A 16,726-nucleotide genomic window follows, 5' to 3' on the forward strand; every position below is an offset into this window, starting at 1 on the left:
GGGGAGCAGGAGGGGGAGAGGGGGGGACGTACAGCACACCTGGTGCTGACAGGTGTGTTGTTTTCTTTCAGCTTGCTTCTGCCAGAGTGTTATAAAGATGCTTTAATTGTATGCTAAAGTACGTTTTCTTTTTTTTGTTCCACTGACAAAGGAACCCTCGGTTACTTGGACTGCCGAGGACTGCTCACTGAATGGCTTAATCTTTCTTTCCCATTGTGTGATTTATCTGCTGGCCAGCGCCAGGTCAATATTTCTTTCTGTGTCCTCTGCCTGTACAAAAACGGCGGACTAGAATAAATGCTCTGATGGCTGCTCATTGCTACACAATGGCTACATTTGACCCCATTGCTGTCGCCATGGCAATATGAGGATGACTAACGGTAGTTGGTGTAACAACTGGTACTGCCTCTGACTGTGTATGGAGCAGAATTGCTCTCCTCATGCGCATTAGAAAATTCCCATGGTAACACCGAAAATGTTGGTATTGAAAGATGCATAAGGATCATATTGCATTGAAGATAAGTGCTATATCTGTTTACAATAAATGATCAATTCAATCCATCAACACTGTTGCAGCAGTAGATATATCATCTATTTGAAACATCTTGGAGGTCACACACATTTGTAAGTGAGAGCTCATACACTTCGTGGTATAACTGTAAATGTCATAGAGCTCTCAGCAACATCTTATAGTACTGATGTGGCAACGCTTACAGGAGATTGGTAAATCACAGATAAAGCGCAGAGTTCATTAAAGCAAGTCCATGAAAATGAAACGTGAGGTGCTATTAGGTGCCTACCTGAGTCGGAGCTGTACATGTAGACAAACTTGGTCCATCCATAGTGGTCGATCACTCCCACCAGAGCGTCCTGGAGCTCAGGCCTCAGCTGGATCACAAACTGGTTGGCTGTCTCGATGGGGAAGGACGGCGTGACGAAGCAGACATGCAGCGCTCCGCAGAAGGACATGAGCATGTTGACCGTCTTCCTGTCATACAGGCCGATGATGGCGTACACACCTTTGGAGAACTGGGAGCAGACTGCCGGGGAGATAGAGAGGAGGAGGAAGGAGGGAGAGGAGTGAAAACAGGGAGGAAGGACATGGACAACGTTAGGATTTAAACTTTCCTGGCTTGAGGATCATGAGACATTGGCATAATTCAGGAGAACTCCTGCACAGCCGAAAGTGAACAAGACAGTGAGTGGGAGTTTTCTTTGTGTTTTGTTTCAGTGTCTTCCTCTTGCGCCTGTCACAGAGAATACTGAGGTGTGCAAAAGCTCCACTGTTTTGCATTTTTGCATTGAAACTATCTTTGATAGAAAAAAAAAGAGAAAAGTGCTTTTCGTTATTGCTGATGTTTCAAAATGTGGAACATAATCAACTGACATTTCAATTGGAGGTATTTCCATCAGACATACATGCATGCTATCAAACTACACAAAAAACCTTGATCATTATACATTGCATATGAATTTTCCTTTGAGAAAGGGAGTGCTTCATTTGCCTTTATGCCTTTTCTGTAGAGCGTTAGCATGTGCATGTAAAGCTGGCCTGTCTATCCATCTGTCTTGCCGGTCTGTCCGTCTGTCTTTGGTGAAAGGTGGAGGAGGTGGAGGCAGATTAGGAGTGGAGAGGTTAATCAATGCATCCCCAGGGTTCCATTGACATTTCACTGGCAGCAGGAGGCTGTTTCCATCTCTCATTTGGTTTCTCTTTCTCTCTCTCTCTCTCTCTCTCCCTCTCTCATTGTCTGCCTATCCCTTTGACTTCTTTCACATGCTCTATTTTCTGATAACACCTCGTTTCTCTCCCTAGTATTCTATTCTAAAGGTATGTCCTCTTCATGCCTTCCACATAGCACTACTACTACTAGGGGAGGTATCTTTGCCCTCACAGGTCTGGCCTGGGCTATTTTCTGCCATGGCAATGGGTGGGCCTTACTTTTCCCAGTATTTACCAAACAGATTGAAGTCGCTGCCTGTCCTCTTCCCCGGGCCAGCTCGCTGCTAGGAGCTGAGAGAAAGACAGAGAGGATGGCCCTTACCCAAAATGCCTAACCCGTCACAGACCTGCACCCTCCAGGCAGGCACGTGTGTGTGTGTGTGTGTGCGTGCGTGTGTGTATATGTGTGAAATTCTGTGGTGTCACACACAAAGACACACAAACACATGCATACTCACACAAACACACACACACATATGTAGCCTCTAGTGCTCCAAAAGCTTGGTGACTCACCCTATTTAAAGCAAGCCCTGAAATAGACATTTTGCGCCTCGCCACACTGACTCAGTAATAGACCTATCTTTCCTTCATGGTCTGCACACGCTCTTGCTGGTAAATGGACACACTCTCAACTATCGCTTTCCACTACCACACATTATATTACCCCCTACAATTTTCTAAGACCAATTTCAAAGGTGCCCTGTATGTTCTGCCTGGGTAAAACGTAACGAGAGCTTGTTTGACTTTTTGTCCGGTGTCCCATCACTCGACTGTACAGCAGATTACCATGTTTTGCTGAATATGAGTCATTTTTCATACCTACAGTATGTCCATCTGACAAAGAGCATGGAGCCATGCGGCACTAACCTCCTGCTGAGGGTTGGCAGGAGAACCATGTGCTTGTCTAACTCTACAAGAGCATGACACAGAATATTAGTGTAACTCAGCAGTCTCAGGTCTTGTTAGGATAACTCTCGCAATATAGAGGAGTGACATATTGAGTGTGTGTTTGTGTATGTGTGTGTGTGTGTGTGTGTGTGTGTGTGTGTGTGTGTGTGTGTGGGAGGAAGGGGGTGGTGGGGTTGGTGGGGGGTCATGTTAGCACAACTCCACATGTATAATGACATTGGAGGCAAGGCTCAAAGACCCAAAGTGCTCTCGAAGACCCCAGCAACACCTGTCCACCCTGGCACTCTGTGTCTCCTCACCACGGTTACAGCTGCCATGGAGGCAGGACTAAGGTTGCCGGGACAACCGTCTGTCCCTCTGGCAGGGAATACAGCAGCTCAGAGCTGATAAAGGACTTTTGGAAGTGAGAATTGTCAGTTATTGGAGATTTTGGCATAATTACATTCTCTCAAGGAATGTGATTTTGCAAAACCATCATTTGTTTTGCAAAATCAGTTCACAAATTATCATCAAATAATTTAAGGCTTGCAATGTGACTATTTCCATTGCATCACATTTCTACTACCGGTCACGTGCTTGGAAAAACACAAACTAAGAACAACAATTTCTAAAAAGGTTCATCCGTTCTCATACTTTTCCTGCGAACGAACAGCAACAGCAAAGCTGATTTACATTTGATGTGGCCAAAGAGTTTTGGCCGCAGGAAAGAGGGGGAAAAAGTAAACTCCTGAAGGGACTGATACTAGCACAACAGGGGAAGCTGTCAGGAACAACTCATGCAGCTACTGTCTTCCCTATTCTCTGTTTCTCGTGCCCTGCAGCTGTTCCTCTGCTTAGCATGAGCCAGATATCAAATGACAGACGTGTCTCTGCCGGCTGCACACACACAGAGGGTGTGTTTGTGACAGTTGCTGCAGCATCTGAACTCGAGGACGATGGGGGCTGCTAGAGGGTAGCAGACGTTACTGTATCTTCAAACTCGCCATGAATCTTTAAAGGCCCAGTCGGTAATTATGGTATGATGCCTGCTACTGAAACACTCTCATCCCACTTCTGTCTTTGCATTTTTACTCTGAAATGTATAGTTATAGTTTGTAATATTTTACTACAACAAACCTAGATTTTGAATTTTAACGAGTAAAGAAAGTTCTGAAGAGCCACTGAAACTTTGTCTTCATTAACCACATAGCCAAGCCGCTAACATTACGCTAACATTAACTCTACTATAGTTATATATACTATACTATATTTCATTACACACTAACACAGTAGATGTTCAATTGGTAAATGAACAAAAGCTCAAGTAGTTCAGGACAGTCCAGTTAGGGGCTTGAAGGTTACAAAGGTGGGTGTGTGACAGGAGGGTCACTGGTTTGAATCCCCAGACTGACTGGGGAATCAGAGTTGGGGAAGTACATGAGTAACACTCTTTCCTCCCTCAACAACTGTCAAGGTTTGACCGATATGGATTTTTGAAGACCTATACCAATATGTTTGAAGCTGCCAATAGCCAATATTTGGTGCCAATATTCAGTACTTAAATACTTAAATTTTCAATTTTAATGCCAAAAAAATCCAACTATACAGTGTTTCCCTTGAGAATGGTATTCTTGTCATGGTGGAAAGGACTCTGGAACAGCATAAAGGCCATCTTGTGACACTAAATCCCATACTAATGAACCCACTGAAACACATAATGAACCCACTGAAACACATACTAATGAAAATCTTTCATGGTTAACAACTGTCAAGGCAGGGTGACCCATCCCTATTCAATGGCAAATAATCTCTGGGATAGATTACTGCCTTTAAATGAAGAATTAATTTACAAAAGGTATTATTGAAGATTTAAAGGAATAAATAAAATGTGTAAAGAAAATATTTCACTGCAGGTTTTATAGACTGTTTTCATGTCACTGTGGTCAGGCAGGAACCTCCATCTTATCAGTGTGGGACCACATGACTGGTCGATATCCAATATTGTTTTCCGATATCCAATATTTAATAAAAGCCCAATATTGGCAAACTGATATACTGATCTAAGATACATCAAGGTGCCCTTTAGTAGGGAACTGAGCCCCCATCTACTCCATTGAAGCTGCTCAGTAGCACTATATTAGGCTATATTAGGGCGACTCCTAGCTGTGGGCATGTGAATATAATCCCCCCCTTCCCCTGAAACTAGCCTAATGTGTTTTTTTTGTTTGTTTGGTTTTATTCCGTAACTCTGCATTCTTAATAGGTTGAAAAAACAATATAAATGAATTGAATTGTTCCGAGTGCAGTCTGGTTCCCAAAATACATATATATATATATATATATAAATACATGTATTTATTTATTTTATGAGGTGTTTTTGGGGGACACAGAACCGGGTTTGCAAGCATCAATATAAGGAAGGACTTTTGAGTGAGCACACTGCCTAATGCGTTCTCACAGACAGCCCATTAAACACAAGCAGTCTGAACTAATGGAGGTACTGTGTCCACACACAAACCACAAAATCTGACACGCATAAATTCTGTCGGGACATTAAACATATTACATACTTTCACAAGCACACACAGACACATACACACAAAGAAACACGGGGCTTCTCCTATCACTCCACTCCCAGGATTTGCATGCTATTATTCTCTGCAACATTAAGGTTGGCAGCGCTGAGGGGATTTCACAGCAGCGGGAAGCCGGGTCCAGCTGGAGGGAGCATACTGATTGGAGGGTTCTTGTGCAGCCATCCATAAAAGTCCATTCTAATAGACCCCCACTACTGGGCCCTGGCATGTCAGGTGACTCCACAAAATAGGACATCAGATTAGTTTGCTCAGCTGAATTCTACCATAATTTATTGTTTACTACTAATGAACTCTGTTGCTGTTATACAGCTGTTCCTGCAACAGACCACTGACTGAATATTTGAGTGAGTGACTATGAGAGGCATCAGGTACGTACTGCATATCATTCTCACTTGCATGCGATGCTGTCAGGATCAGTTTATTTTTGACTGTGTTCTGTGGAACTCTAAAGGAATTGTTTCTCGATGGCGTGAAATCATATTCCTTTCCTTTGGGCACTAATAAACAAAAACTATGGAATGGAACAGTGAGCAGGTAAATCCAACCCAGCTCTTTTCAATCTCAGTATACCTCTACCAGATTGGCTCCCAGAGTCACACACCACCTTAATACAGTGGGCTACACTCAGGCTACTGGGTTTATGTTACCCATCCAATGTCACCTTCCCACCACCAGACCACAGCAATCAGACTGCTGCCTGAGTTGGCTGGGGTTGTTTTCCTTTTCGATCAATATTGGTGGTAAAATGTGACCAAACATTGAAAAACAAGGATATTGTAATTATTTTTCATAGACTATTGATTTTTGCATTCACTGCTTTAAAATAGTGTGTGACATTATAAGGGTGAAAAAAAGCTTGAATTATATTTTTTTTTATAAAAAAAAATGCATTTTGACCAAACTTTTTCTAATGTAAAATGGTTCTCCTCTAAAGTTAAAGGAGACTGGGTTCATGGTCTTTGGTCATAAATCTAACAGGGCAAATGTCCAAAGGTGATTTAAGCATGAAATAATGCTGTCATATAAATCTGTAGATGGATGATCCTATGAACTATGTAGACATGAAAATTTGGACCGGCACACAGTTAATCCCCTTAACTGGATGATGGCCTGCTATCGTAAGTGCAAGGTATGGTGTTTTTTTCCCCCGTTTTCTTTGAGGTTCCATTTGGAGAGATGAGAGAGATGAGAGTGCAGAGGCTGCAGTCACATCATGCAATAACATACACTGCAAGGGTGAAGGGTCACTCAATCAAACGCAGAGCACTGCGAAGGGAGATAAACACATTTGACACTAGACACTGTAAGACACACAGAATCCTCCTCCTCCACTCAGCCACCCATGGCTAATAACTGTCAGACGATGTGTGTAATAAAAATGGAGAGCAAGATGTGGTCCCTCTGGTCCTATCCATCTTCCAGATAGCTAATCAGCTATGTTAATGAGAGGTCTGACAACAGGTCGATACAGTATTCACACACACACACACACACACACACAGACATTCAGCGCATCACTCGGGCACACACGCTCTCTGTACCCAACAACCGCAGCCTTGTCTCAATGAAAAAGCATCACTAAGCCCCGTGTGTCTCGCTCGTTCTGACAAGAAAGCCTCCTGCTTGTGAAGAATCCCTCAGGTGATAGGTGGGGGTGGCCATCTCGCCGAGCCCTCCAACACAGCATGACTCACACAGTGCAATCAATCTCCTTCTGTGCTGAGGACAGGGACCCAGGGGACCGAAACGTAGCACCGCTGTGCATCTGCATGAAAATCTCAAGATATGGCGTAGGAGGGTGTGAGTGTGAGCTATTTTCCCTGGGAGCTCCTGGAAACTAACTGAAATCTTTGAAAAGATATTATTTCAGCCTTGCATTATCTGTTATAAACACTCAAGAAATGCAAAATGGTTTGTGAGTCTGGAGGTTTTCTCACCACGGGGGCTGGGCTTTGCCTCACTGCCTCCCTGCCTCCCCGGAGCACCCATATGCCCCTTGGAGAGTTGCGCTCCGGAGAGGTGCGCTCGCTGTTCCCTGGCATAAACAGCTTTAGCGCCTCATGCTCAAGGGAGATTTACTGCCAGTGAAAGAGCAATAAAACAGTGTTTATGTCACTATTCCCTTTGTGTGTGGCAAAAAGAAAGAGAGATAATAGCAGAGAGAGGGGAAAGAAAGACAGTAGGTGAGGCAAAGAGGAAGGAGCAAAGACAGAGAACAGAAAAACAGAAAGAAAAGAAGGGAGACGGGAAGAGAACCACAGAGACACCGGACTCTTTTGGGAATAGCTGACCAGCAGACTGTTCTCACATTAATGTCAGGGAGCTGTGGATACTCATGAGAGATTACATTAGTCTACACAGGGGCAACGGCAGGTTATTAAGGACGAGCTAAAAGGCATACGTGTCGTTCAAAATGTGGGTGAGGGCAGAAAGAAGGCAGAGCGCGTCGCCGAAGAGGAAGAGCAGCAGAAGCATTAGCCTCTGAGAGGGAGAGAGCGCATGATAGGAAGACTGCTGCGAACAAAGAGAGCATGCCAGCCTAGCAGTGGGAAACACAAGGACCACACGGTGAACTCTAGATTTCTCCCGTTTCCTCTTAGTGATAAAACAATGGCATGGCGTCGCCTCATTAACCGGGTAATCGAGAGTGTGAGAGCACTCCCCTCAGCTCCTATAACAACTCTCTCTTCCTATGTCTCTCTCTCTCGCTCTCTCTCTCACACACGAGGCCATTGCCTCTCTTCCTCGCTGTTTCTCGCCACACTTCCAATCTGGTTGGTTGTGGAGCCCTGTGGCCCGCTGAATAAATGCTTACCTGGGCAGCAGGTCAGAACCTGGCCCGGACCAGCTCCTGTCGGGGGGTACGGGAACTCCAATTAGCGCCTTCACAATCATCCCTTCGCAATTATCTCTCCATCTGCGTATCGGTGTCGACAGGTGTAGGGGGACGGTCCCGCTCACAATATATATTTCATTTCTCTGACAGAAGAAGTGGTGCAGGAGGAAACGAGGAAGGAAACGTGCATGCTAATTCATTAGGAGATGTTCTATAAATTTACACTGGATCTGAATAGATGTGAATGTCAGTGCAGCCACTGGGAAATCAAGTGTCCACAGTAGACCTGAACAGATTCTATGAGGCTTTAAAGCAATATTCCACTTAGTTTTAACATGGGGGCTATTTGGCACTTGACCGCCATGAAAACCAGAATATAAACTACTCACCAAGATCGGATGCAGTTGGGAACATGCTTGTGAACAAATTCAACAACATATCCTGCTTTTAAGACAATAAAGCAGTCATTCTTGGTTTACACTAAAACTAGTATTTAAAAATAAAAGTAGGTCTCCCAAACAGGAACTATCTCTCCTAAATCACATCCCTCTGCTATGTTTTCTTCTATCAATAAAAATTATATTTGGTGAAATTATGTTCTAAAACGTTGGACCAACAGTCAATTGAAAATCACAGTAGCGGGATCTGTTGTTGAATATGTTCACCAATGTGTTATATGTGAGTTTTCATGCTATATTCGTGGTCTCAATCAAATGAATGGGACGTGCTACAAACTCGTTCAGCTGCATCCGATCTTGGTGAGTAGTTTATATTCTGGTTTTCATGGCGGTCAAGTTTCGAATAACCCCCGTGTTAAAACTAAGTGGAATATTGCTTTAAGTACAGCCAGAAATGTAGTTTTAATTTTGTTATAAGTAGCATCTAGTCAAGAACAAAACCACGGCAATGCCATGAGCAGTATGGGTAATGCTCCTAATATATTAGCGTTTTTGTGTCTTGTTTTTGTGCTCCCACCTTCAGCTAGTGTAGCAGTTCTGGTGTCATGGCAGAGCAGTCATTTAGTGTTGCAAACATGTGCGCGATTGTGTGGATGACAAGAGCTGTCTTGCTGTCACTGTGTAAGAGCAGTGGGGCTGTGTCGCACAATGTTACACTGCTTAAGAGGCTTGTAGGCTTTGTTCCTCATTAAAGTACACAGGAGATGCATGACAAAGAGGGACTGTGTGTCTGTCTCTGCTGCAAAAACATGACAGCTGCCATCATCCCCGCGCTCGTCCCCCTACCCCGCAGCACAAACCCTGGCCCTCGTCCCTAAACATATTGTATTCTAACAAGAGTCACAACTGCCAGCCCCGCACTTCTCAGCTCGGACCTCCGTGTCCCAGCTGCTATTTCCTCCAGAGACGACAGATTTGTTTTTAAATACTTGGTAAGCTTGTCTGAATACAGAGAAGGATTCAGAGCAGGCTTTGAAAGACAATGAGGAAAACAATGCGAAACAGTTGACACAGCCATCAATAAAGTGTGTGTGTGTGTGTGTGTATGAAGTGGGTGTATGCGTTTTGCGAATAGTATGGAAGACTGGTTTCTCCTCACCGCCACAGAATTCTGATGCACCTCACGTTACCCTCAGATGATGGTCAAATCAGAGGGTGAAGCTATCAAATGACAGGCAGCTTATTTTCTCTTTCATAACCATCTCTCTGTCCCTTCTTCCCACCTTGACCCTCCCCCATGTGCACTTTCTCTCTCTGTGTTTCCTTTGCACAGAAACACAGACACATGCAGAAACACGAACACGCACAACAGACACACAGACAATCTCTATCCTCCTTCTGCTCCGTACTCTATCACTATGCTGCTTGGGGAGCAGTTTGGGATGATCTACATTGATTGCTATGGGCCATTCTCTATCCCTAGCGCTCCTGAGCAAAAAATCCAAGTCTCCACATTCATCAAACCAACACCTGCCAGACTCCAGCCCAGGAGGGCCACAGTCAGTTTTTTCCCATTCTCTTTGTTTTCTCCTTGACAAATAACTGTCATGTCCCTAACAGTCCAGAGGGACAAGTGATCTGCTATTTGTCGGCCTTTTCCGATATCACATTGAACACTCGGTAATCCCATTGAATACACAGGCACTGTGGAACTCGGTCGCCACAGCTGTACCCCAATGACTGACACAGTAGCTACACAATAAAATACAACACCCCAGAGCCTGATCGACACAAGCTACCGGGTCTGAAATTGCAGCTTAACCTCCACCCCCACCCTTCCCCGCTTCACACTTACATCCCAGCTGAGACTCTCCTTTCTGGGGTGTTGTTTTCCCCTGGAGGGGGTAGTGGTGGAGGAAGTCGGGGTGTATAAAGAAACATAGAAATAAAAGTATCCCAGAGACAGACATTTCTTTCTTCAGTTTCCCCAGGCAAACCCTAATAGTGAGCTGAGTATTTTTAAGCACAACACTGCTTAACAGCGCCAGTTCCACTCTCTTTTTTTCTATGGGGTTATTATTACATATTTATGCTCATAACTCCATGGAGCGATAGCTTTGGATGTGCTGCATTGAATAATACATAAAATGCATCTGCTGAAGCTCTGTCTCTTGTTAGCTATTGTGTGTGTGTGTGTGTGCGTGAATTTCACAATTCAATCTCACATGCTCACATACACATACATTCCCTCTATTTACTACAGTCAGAGTAAGAGGACTTGAACCAGGTGGGCATTGCATTTGAACAAGCCCACACATGAAAAAAGACGTGCAGTGAACACATCCATTGACATGTATATCACTCGTGCCGATATTATCAATAACTGCTTCACCAAAGACAAGTACATAACAATCCATTCAAATCCATGAAAAGCATATAATTATCTACAGCAAGTCTCGCTGCCATTGATGCTATTATACATCCAACAATGCATGACTTGATTTGCCATCACTGTCCCACCACCCTTGGACTTGACCCCTACCTGTGCAGTCCTTCTGTGACACAGTAGAGCTACATTCATCCCATCATCTGCTAGTAATTCATATCTGTCCTCTAGGCCTGCCCAGGGGGAAACACCCCCCTCCTCTCGTCTATCCTGTATTGATCGGCAGGACGGGCCTCTGTGCGGTGCTCAGTTCATTGATCAAGGCTGGCTGAGAGATCCTCTTCCAGTCCTCTTTAACGGACCCTCAGAGACCCGGGGAAATACTGCTGCCTACGCTGGAGTGACAACACAAATTGTCCTCTTCATGGATCCTAATTAGCCTTTATTATTGGCATGGTTGAGCTGGACACAAAATCAAAAGCAAGCTGGTTGCTCAACGATAAAAACATGCAGTATATAATTCAAACATTCTATAATTTTGTTGCTAGGGTACCACATTCTACAGTCTTTTTTATAAGAACAATTTCACTTCTCCTGTGGACGAGATTGCCAAAAATAGCCGAAGCTTAGCCCAAATCTTACCACACACATGTATGATATCAAAGAGAAAAGTAGATAATATAGGCATGAGCCTGCAGGGGATTTGACATGAAGCTAGCTATTCAGTGACGTCCTTATTATAAACCAAGTCAATAGCAGATTATGGTAATGTGATATCTAACTGAGGGGAACAGTGACTAATATTCTCCATGTACACAGCATCCCTTGCAGTTATTTTTACCCACTGGAAACATGTAAAATGAGCTCAGCGTGCTCTTCCACTGAACATGTGTGCGCACACAGGCACACAGAGGCATATAAACACAGAGACAGCCACGTTCCTGATATAATAATTGAAAAAAGACCAATACAGGATACAGAATACCAGTTTATTACTTCACTTGTGTGTGTGTGTGAGAGCAAGAAAGAGGGAAAGCGAAAGGCAAATTAGCTCTGACACCCAGCGTGTCTCCAAGTTGCCTTGTAGTATCATGTTATGCCTGCGCCACTGCGATCGTTATTACTGCACTACACTGTTTCCCTCTCCTCTTTCTCTGTCTCTCTCTTCCTCTTTGTTTCTCTTTCACCTTTGCCCTAGTCCACCCCCCCCCCCCCCCCCCCCCCCCCCCCAACCTTCCACCCCTGTTCTCCTCCCTGCCTCCTTTAGGCAGGTGCCAGAGAGTGCGTGTGTGAGCATGTGAGTGTGTGCGTGTGTGTGTGTGTGTGTGTGTGGTGGGAGGAGTTGGCCCTGGAGGAAGTGGCTGGTCATAAGAGCCAGCTGATGAGTATCGGCCTCATCCGGAGCTCCATTCATCCCCGTGCACAAGGGCCCATTCACCCACTGCTTTTCACACTCATGGACCCCAAGAGCCTCGGTCACATTCCCACCACACACTCACTCACACGCTTACAGAGGTGAACTGTCACTCACTCAAGACATCCTACACAGATGCCAGAACGGGCAAACCAGACGCTGACACACACACACACACACACACACGCACACACACACACACACACACCTCCACACACCACAGGCGTACTATACAGAAGCCCAGGAATAGCCTGCCTTTCTCATCTGAGTCACTATAAACAGGCCCTGGAGCCCTTTTTTTTCATACAAGCATATCTCTATACCCTCTGCTTGGAAATACTATTTTAGAACAAGTGACACACAGCAGGAAGAGGTGTCATTTTCATCTTTTCTTTCTCCCCTCTGCTGTGAATCTTTCTGACATGCTTGTACCAACAGCCCACCATCATACCCACGGACTGCGCTGATATGCATGACAACGATGAAGCAAAGATGTCAAATTTGATGGGATCTTGTTGAGGATCGCGAGGGGTGACTGTTTTGGAGGGAGCACACAAAGGACAATCTATGGATATGCTGTAGTGGTGGCAGTGACTGGGTCAGGTAAAGGTGTAGTAAAACCACCAGCCTGGTCCTGAAATGTCTTGGACAAAGAGGACTGAGAAAATAACCAGATGCAGTTCTATTCATGTTACTGGATAACTTGCAGATCAGCACAATCAGTCTTTGTGGTTATTTTATCTATTTTGCAAAAGATCTGCTTTCAGACTTAGCCGATATTGTCAACCGGTTTATCTGTTTTGGTTGTGATTATGAAAATTAGATTAACAAAAAAAACACAGGAAACAAAGGTAATTGAACAGCAGATACAATATGGTTGCATGTTGGCCATTTGGTTCCATGGTTAGATCATGTTTCTAAATCGCTGTGCCGTTCTTACACAACCTATGCTGCTGTCTCTCCACTGGGTATATGCTGTGACTAAGACATTAATGCAGCTCCCTGTCCCTCCTGCTGCTATGGGCTCCATGTTTGATCCACTGGCTAGATCCCTGGAAACCTTCAGCAGCAGTCTGACCCTCATATTCACATCACATTCACTTCCGAGCATAGGACCGTCTCATTAATAAGGGCACGTTGGGAGTGTTTACATTTCATTACACAGCCCAGCTGACTCCCCGGCCTGAATGGGAAGGGGGTGGAATGGGTAGCTGGGTGATGCTTGGGGTAGTGATGCTGGCTGTCAGTGGCTGGAGGTTGTTCTCGTTTATATAGATCTCACTGTTTTGTTTTTGTTTTTTAGGATCTTTCTGGGGAAAAAACATACGCACACTATACAGCCAACTCTGTACAGGATGAGCAACTGAAAATAATTTAAAGAGAGATAAAAGGAGGTGGTTTTATGGACTTAACAGGTAATACGATTATGCTACATAATACAAAGGTACAGAGATATCAGCACTTAACTCTGTTAGACTAGAGTGAATTAGACAATTTCTTTTTAGCAAGTGTTCAACATTCAGCAGCAGCCTGTTAACTGAGCTAAACATTGATTGTATAATCTGCTCCTGTGCTGTTGCACATAATGCTTTACTTCCAATTCTAAGATCATAACTGAATCCCCCAAGAACTGCTGCAACCATATTAGACCTCTGAATGAGAATGTCATTATTCTTGTATTTTCTTTTAATAGCTTTATCCTTCTTTCCTCTTCTTTGTTTATTCTCTGAGCTATCTGAAAGTGCATGACAATTAAGTGGAAATCGAATAAAGACCATTTTTAAATTTCGGACAACAACACGGTAATCGATGTCTGAAAACAACTAATCAAATGTATGCTACTGAACAATGTCACACACCTGGCAAAGAGGCAGGAAGGCCTAGTTGTCGAAGGATATCTCCTGGATATGTTCAACTTCACCACTGAGTGTGAGTAGGCCAAACGCAAATTAAGTGGAGGCGAGGATGGAATGAGAAAAACAGTTGAAAAAAGCCCAAGGGCACACTAATCTTGTCAGAACAGAAAGGAGGCACAGGTGCAGAGTTTAACACAGAAAAATTAGACTGGCATCTTACCTTCTAAAGCTCAGAAAGGAAGCCCATTTCTGGTTTGTCTGGCATGTCATTAATGTCACACACTGTCATCCACAGGGGAAAGGCGTCTTTACTGCTTCGACCAGCGACTCAATATAATGATTTTTAGTCTTCCCAATTAACCATAAATCCTGCATCTGTTTACCACCCTGCTATGAGTGTCTTCACCAAAAATGTTCACAATTATTCCTCAAACAATAACGAATGAAAGATCCTCTCAGACGTGTTTGTGATATATAAATGCATATGTTGACTAATCATGAATACGGATTCTTTATAAACGCATTCTAGGGAATGCCTTAGAAGTTGAAATATTTAAAGTGTATGTGCGTGCGTGCGAGAGTGTGCGTGTGTGTGTGTGTGCGTGTGTGTGTGTGTGTGTTTAGGGAGGGGAGATCTTAATAAAGAGTGTGATGCCAGAAAAGGATAATCGGATTGTGATCCGTGGCTAATTAGAAATGCTTTTAGAGATGTTTTCCCTCTTTGTTCACGTCGTCTGAAAGCCTTGATCTGCGCTCAGGCTCTTTGTTGTCTACCTTGGTTAAAAGGAGGGTATGCGCACTGGGACCAGCAGCAGTCGTTTTAAAATTCATATAGCTGTAAAAAGGAGATGATATATGACTGTATGGTTTCCATGGCTGCAGAGCATGGGTTTGTCAAATCAGTTCTCTGCCCTATAGCTTACCCAAAGCGCAAAATCACTCAAGCGATGCAGATGAAGGCACAGAGAATAAGTCCTCCTCGCTCCCACGCAACAGTTAATAGCAAGATAACCTACTAACACATGCGATTTTTTACAGCAGGCCTATAATATCTGCGATTACATGGGCTACGCGTGTATTTGTACACATGGAATCTCAAACGCTCTTTAGGGAGAAAATCAACAGATTGAGGGGAGGGAAACAAATAATACACAAAATGCTTTCAGATTGGGGAAAAAAATCAGTTCTGAGTGAAATAACACTTACAGGCATATGTCATGGAGAAGCTATTCCCCATCTTAACCATATCCACCTGCGGCACCAGTTTGGGGATGTCCTGGTGGTGCGAGAGGGCGAACCGAAAAACCTCATATTCGTGCGATTCGGTTGGGAACAATCCTCCTGTGAAGTACAAGGAATCAAGTGTTAATGCTGAACACACTGGAGCCGAGGGAAAATCGAGTAAAATTACCGAGCATTACTTTATCAAACAAATCAAAGAAAGGGACGCCTGGTAAACTTGAATTAGGTGGATTTAGTGCTGCAAGGGGGGAAAAAAAAGGTTTTACGCATGTGCGCCATTCTCACCTATATTGATGTTACTTGGGAAACTTGAGCTTGAACCCAAGCACATCCCCAGTAAACTGGTGTAGAGGATGGTGAAGCTTCGCTGCATATTTCCTTTTGCATTGGCGAAGGGAAAAAGAGCCGAAATCCAAGCATAGGTCTGTCCGTGTTCGAAGTTAAATCCCCCGCTCCTCCTCCACTCCTATCGCCTCCCGCTACAGCAGCATTTACATCGACATAGATTCAACGGCGAGACAATAATCGTAATGGTGAGAGGAGCTCTGCACTGGCACCTTTCTCTCTCCTCTGTCCCTCTCTCTGCTGATGCTCTCTTGTCCTTGGCTGCTGTTGTATGAGACGGAGAGAGTGACTTCAGCATGAGCCGCACTGCAAAAAATGTCCATCACGACAAGCGATTTGGTCTCATTGTCAGTCTAAAAATCTCATTTTTACTGCAAACAAGGGATTATTTGTTATTAATGGGGCGAGATGATTCCACTTGTTCACAATGCAATTTCAGTTGTTTCGGGGATCTTCAAGAAACAAGTGTGAATATCTTGAAACAAGGCAAAATAAGGCAGATCGCTCTTCTGATAGCAAGAAAATGACGCTTGATTCAGAAGAAAATCGCGAAACAAGTTGATTCGCATCGGAAACAAGTTAAATTGTGTCTCCCCTTTGGAAGGTGACTTCATTTTTGTAAAGAAAAATAATGTTTTCAGACTCAACACTAGACTAAATCACTTGCGAGGTGAATATTTTTTTGCAGTGTTCAGCTGTAAACCTCAGAGCGCACCCACAAGTCGTTTTGGAGACGCACAGGGATTTCATGGATACCCCTTCACTTTCCTGCACTGCAACAAACATCCATCTTAATACTCACGCACAACACTTTTTTTATGTGTAGCCTATTTTCCTTTTTCATTTTTTTTCTGGTTTCTCAAACATCGCCAAGAGAATTCTAGTGATAATTCTAAACTGTCATACACAGAAAACAAGCTCTGTTTCGCATGTTGTGGTCTTCCACAAGGGCATCCCTTTAGCTAGTCAAAGTAGATGTAATTGTAGTAGTAATACAGATAGACAGGGTTCAGCAAGCCAAAGTAGCCTAACTGTATTTGT

General features: G+C 43.9%; 1 protein-coding gene across 8 annotated transcripts in view; it reads right to left on the reverse strand.

Moving 5' to 3' along the window:
• Positions 1-15,729, reverse strand: part of gria1a (glutamate receptor, ionotropic, AMPA 1a) — a 58,596-nt gene extending 42,867 nt beyond the window's left edge. For 4 of the 8 annotated variants that reach the window (XM_071517702.1, XM_071517701.1, XM_071517700.1 and 1 more), the window contains exons 1-3: positions 15,626-15,729; positions 15,305-15,439; positions 801-1,040 (exon numbers count right to left, since the gene is read on the reverse strand). In XM_071517702.1, coding sequence (XP_071373803.1) covers positions 801-1,040; positions 15,305-15,439; positions 15,626-15,713 — 463 coding nt within the window. In that variant the 5' untranslated portion in view covers positions 15,714-15,729. Of the gene's footprint in view, positions 1-800; positions 1,041-15,304; positions 15,440-15,625 lie in introns of those variants that run through there. The other 4 variants (XM_071517706.1, XM_071517705.1, XM_071517704.1 and 1 more) reach the window with 2 other exon arrangements.
• Positions 15,730-16,726: the final 997 nt, after the last annotated feature.

This window comes from Centroberyx affinis, unplaced genomic scaffold (genome assembly GCF_046629955.1).
Source record: "Centroberyx affinis isolate AG114_WGS23_722 - 3 ecotype Tasmania unplaced genomic scaffold, CSIRO-AGI_Caff_v1 ptg000514l_1, whole genome shotgun sequence".
Taxonomy (NCBI): Eukaryota; Metazoa; Chordata; class Actinopteri; order Beryciformes; family Berycidae; genus Centroberyx; species Centroberyx affinis.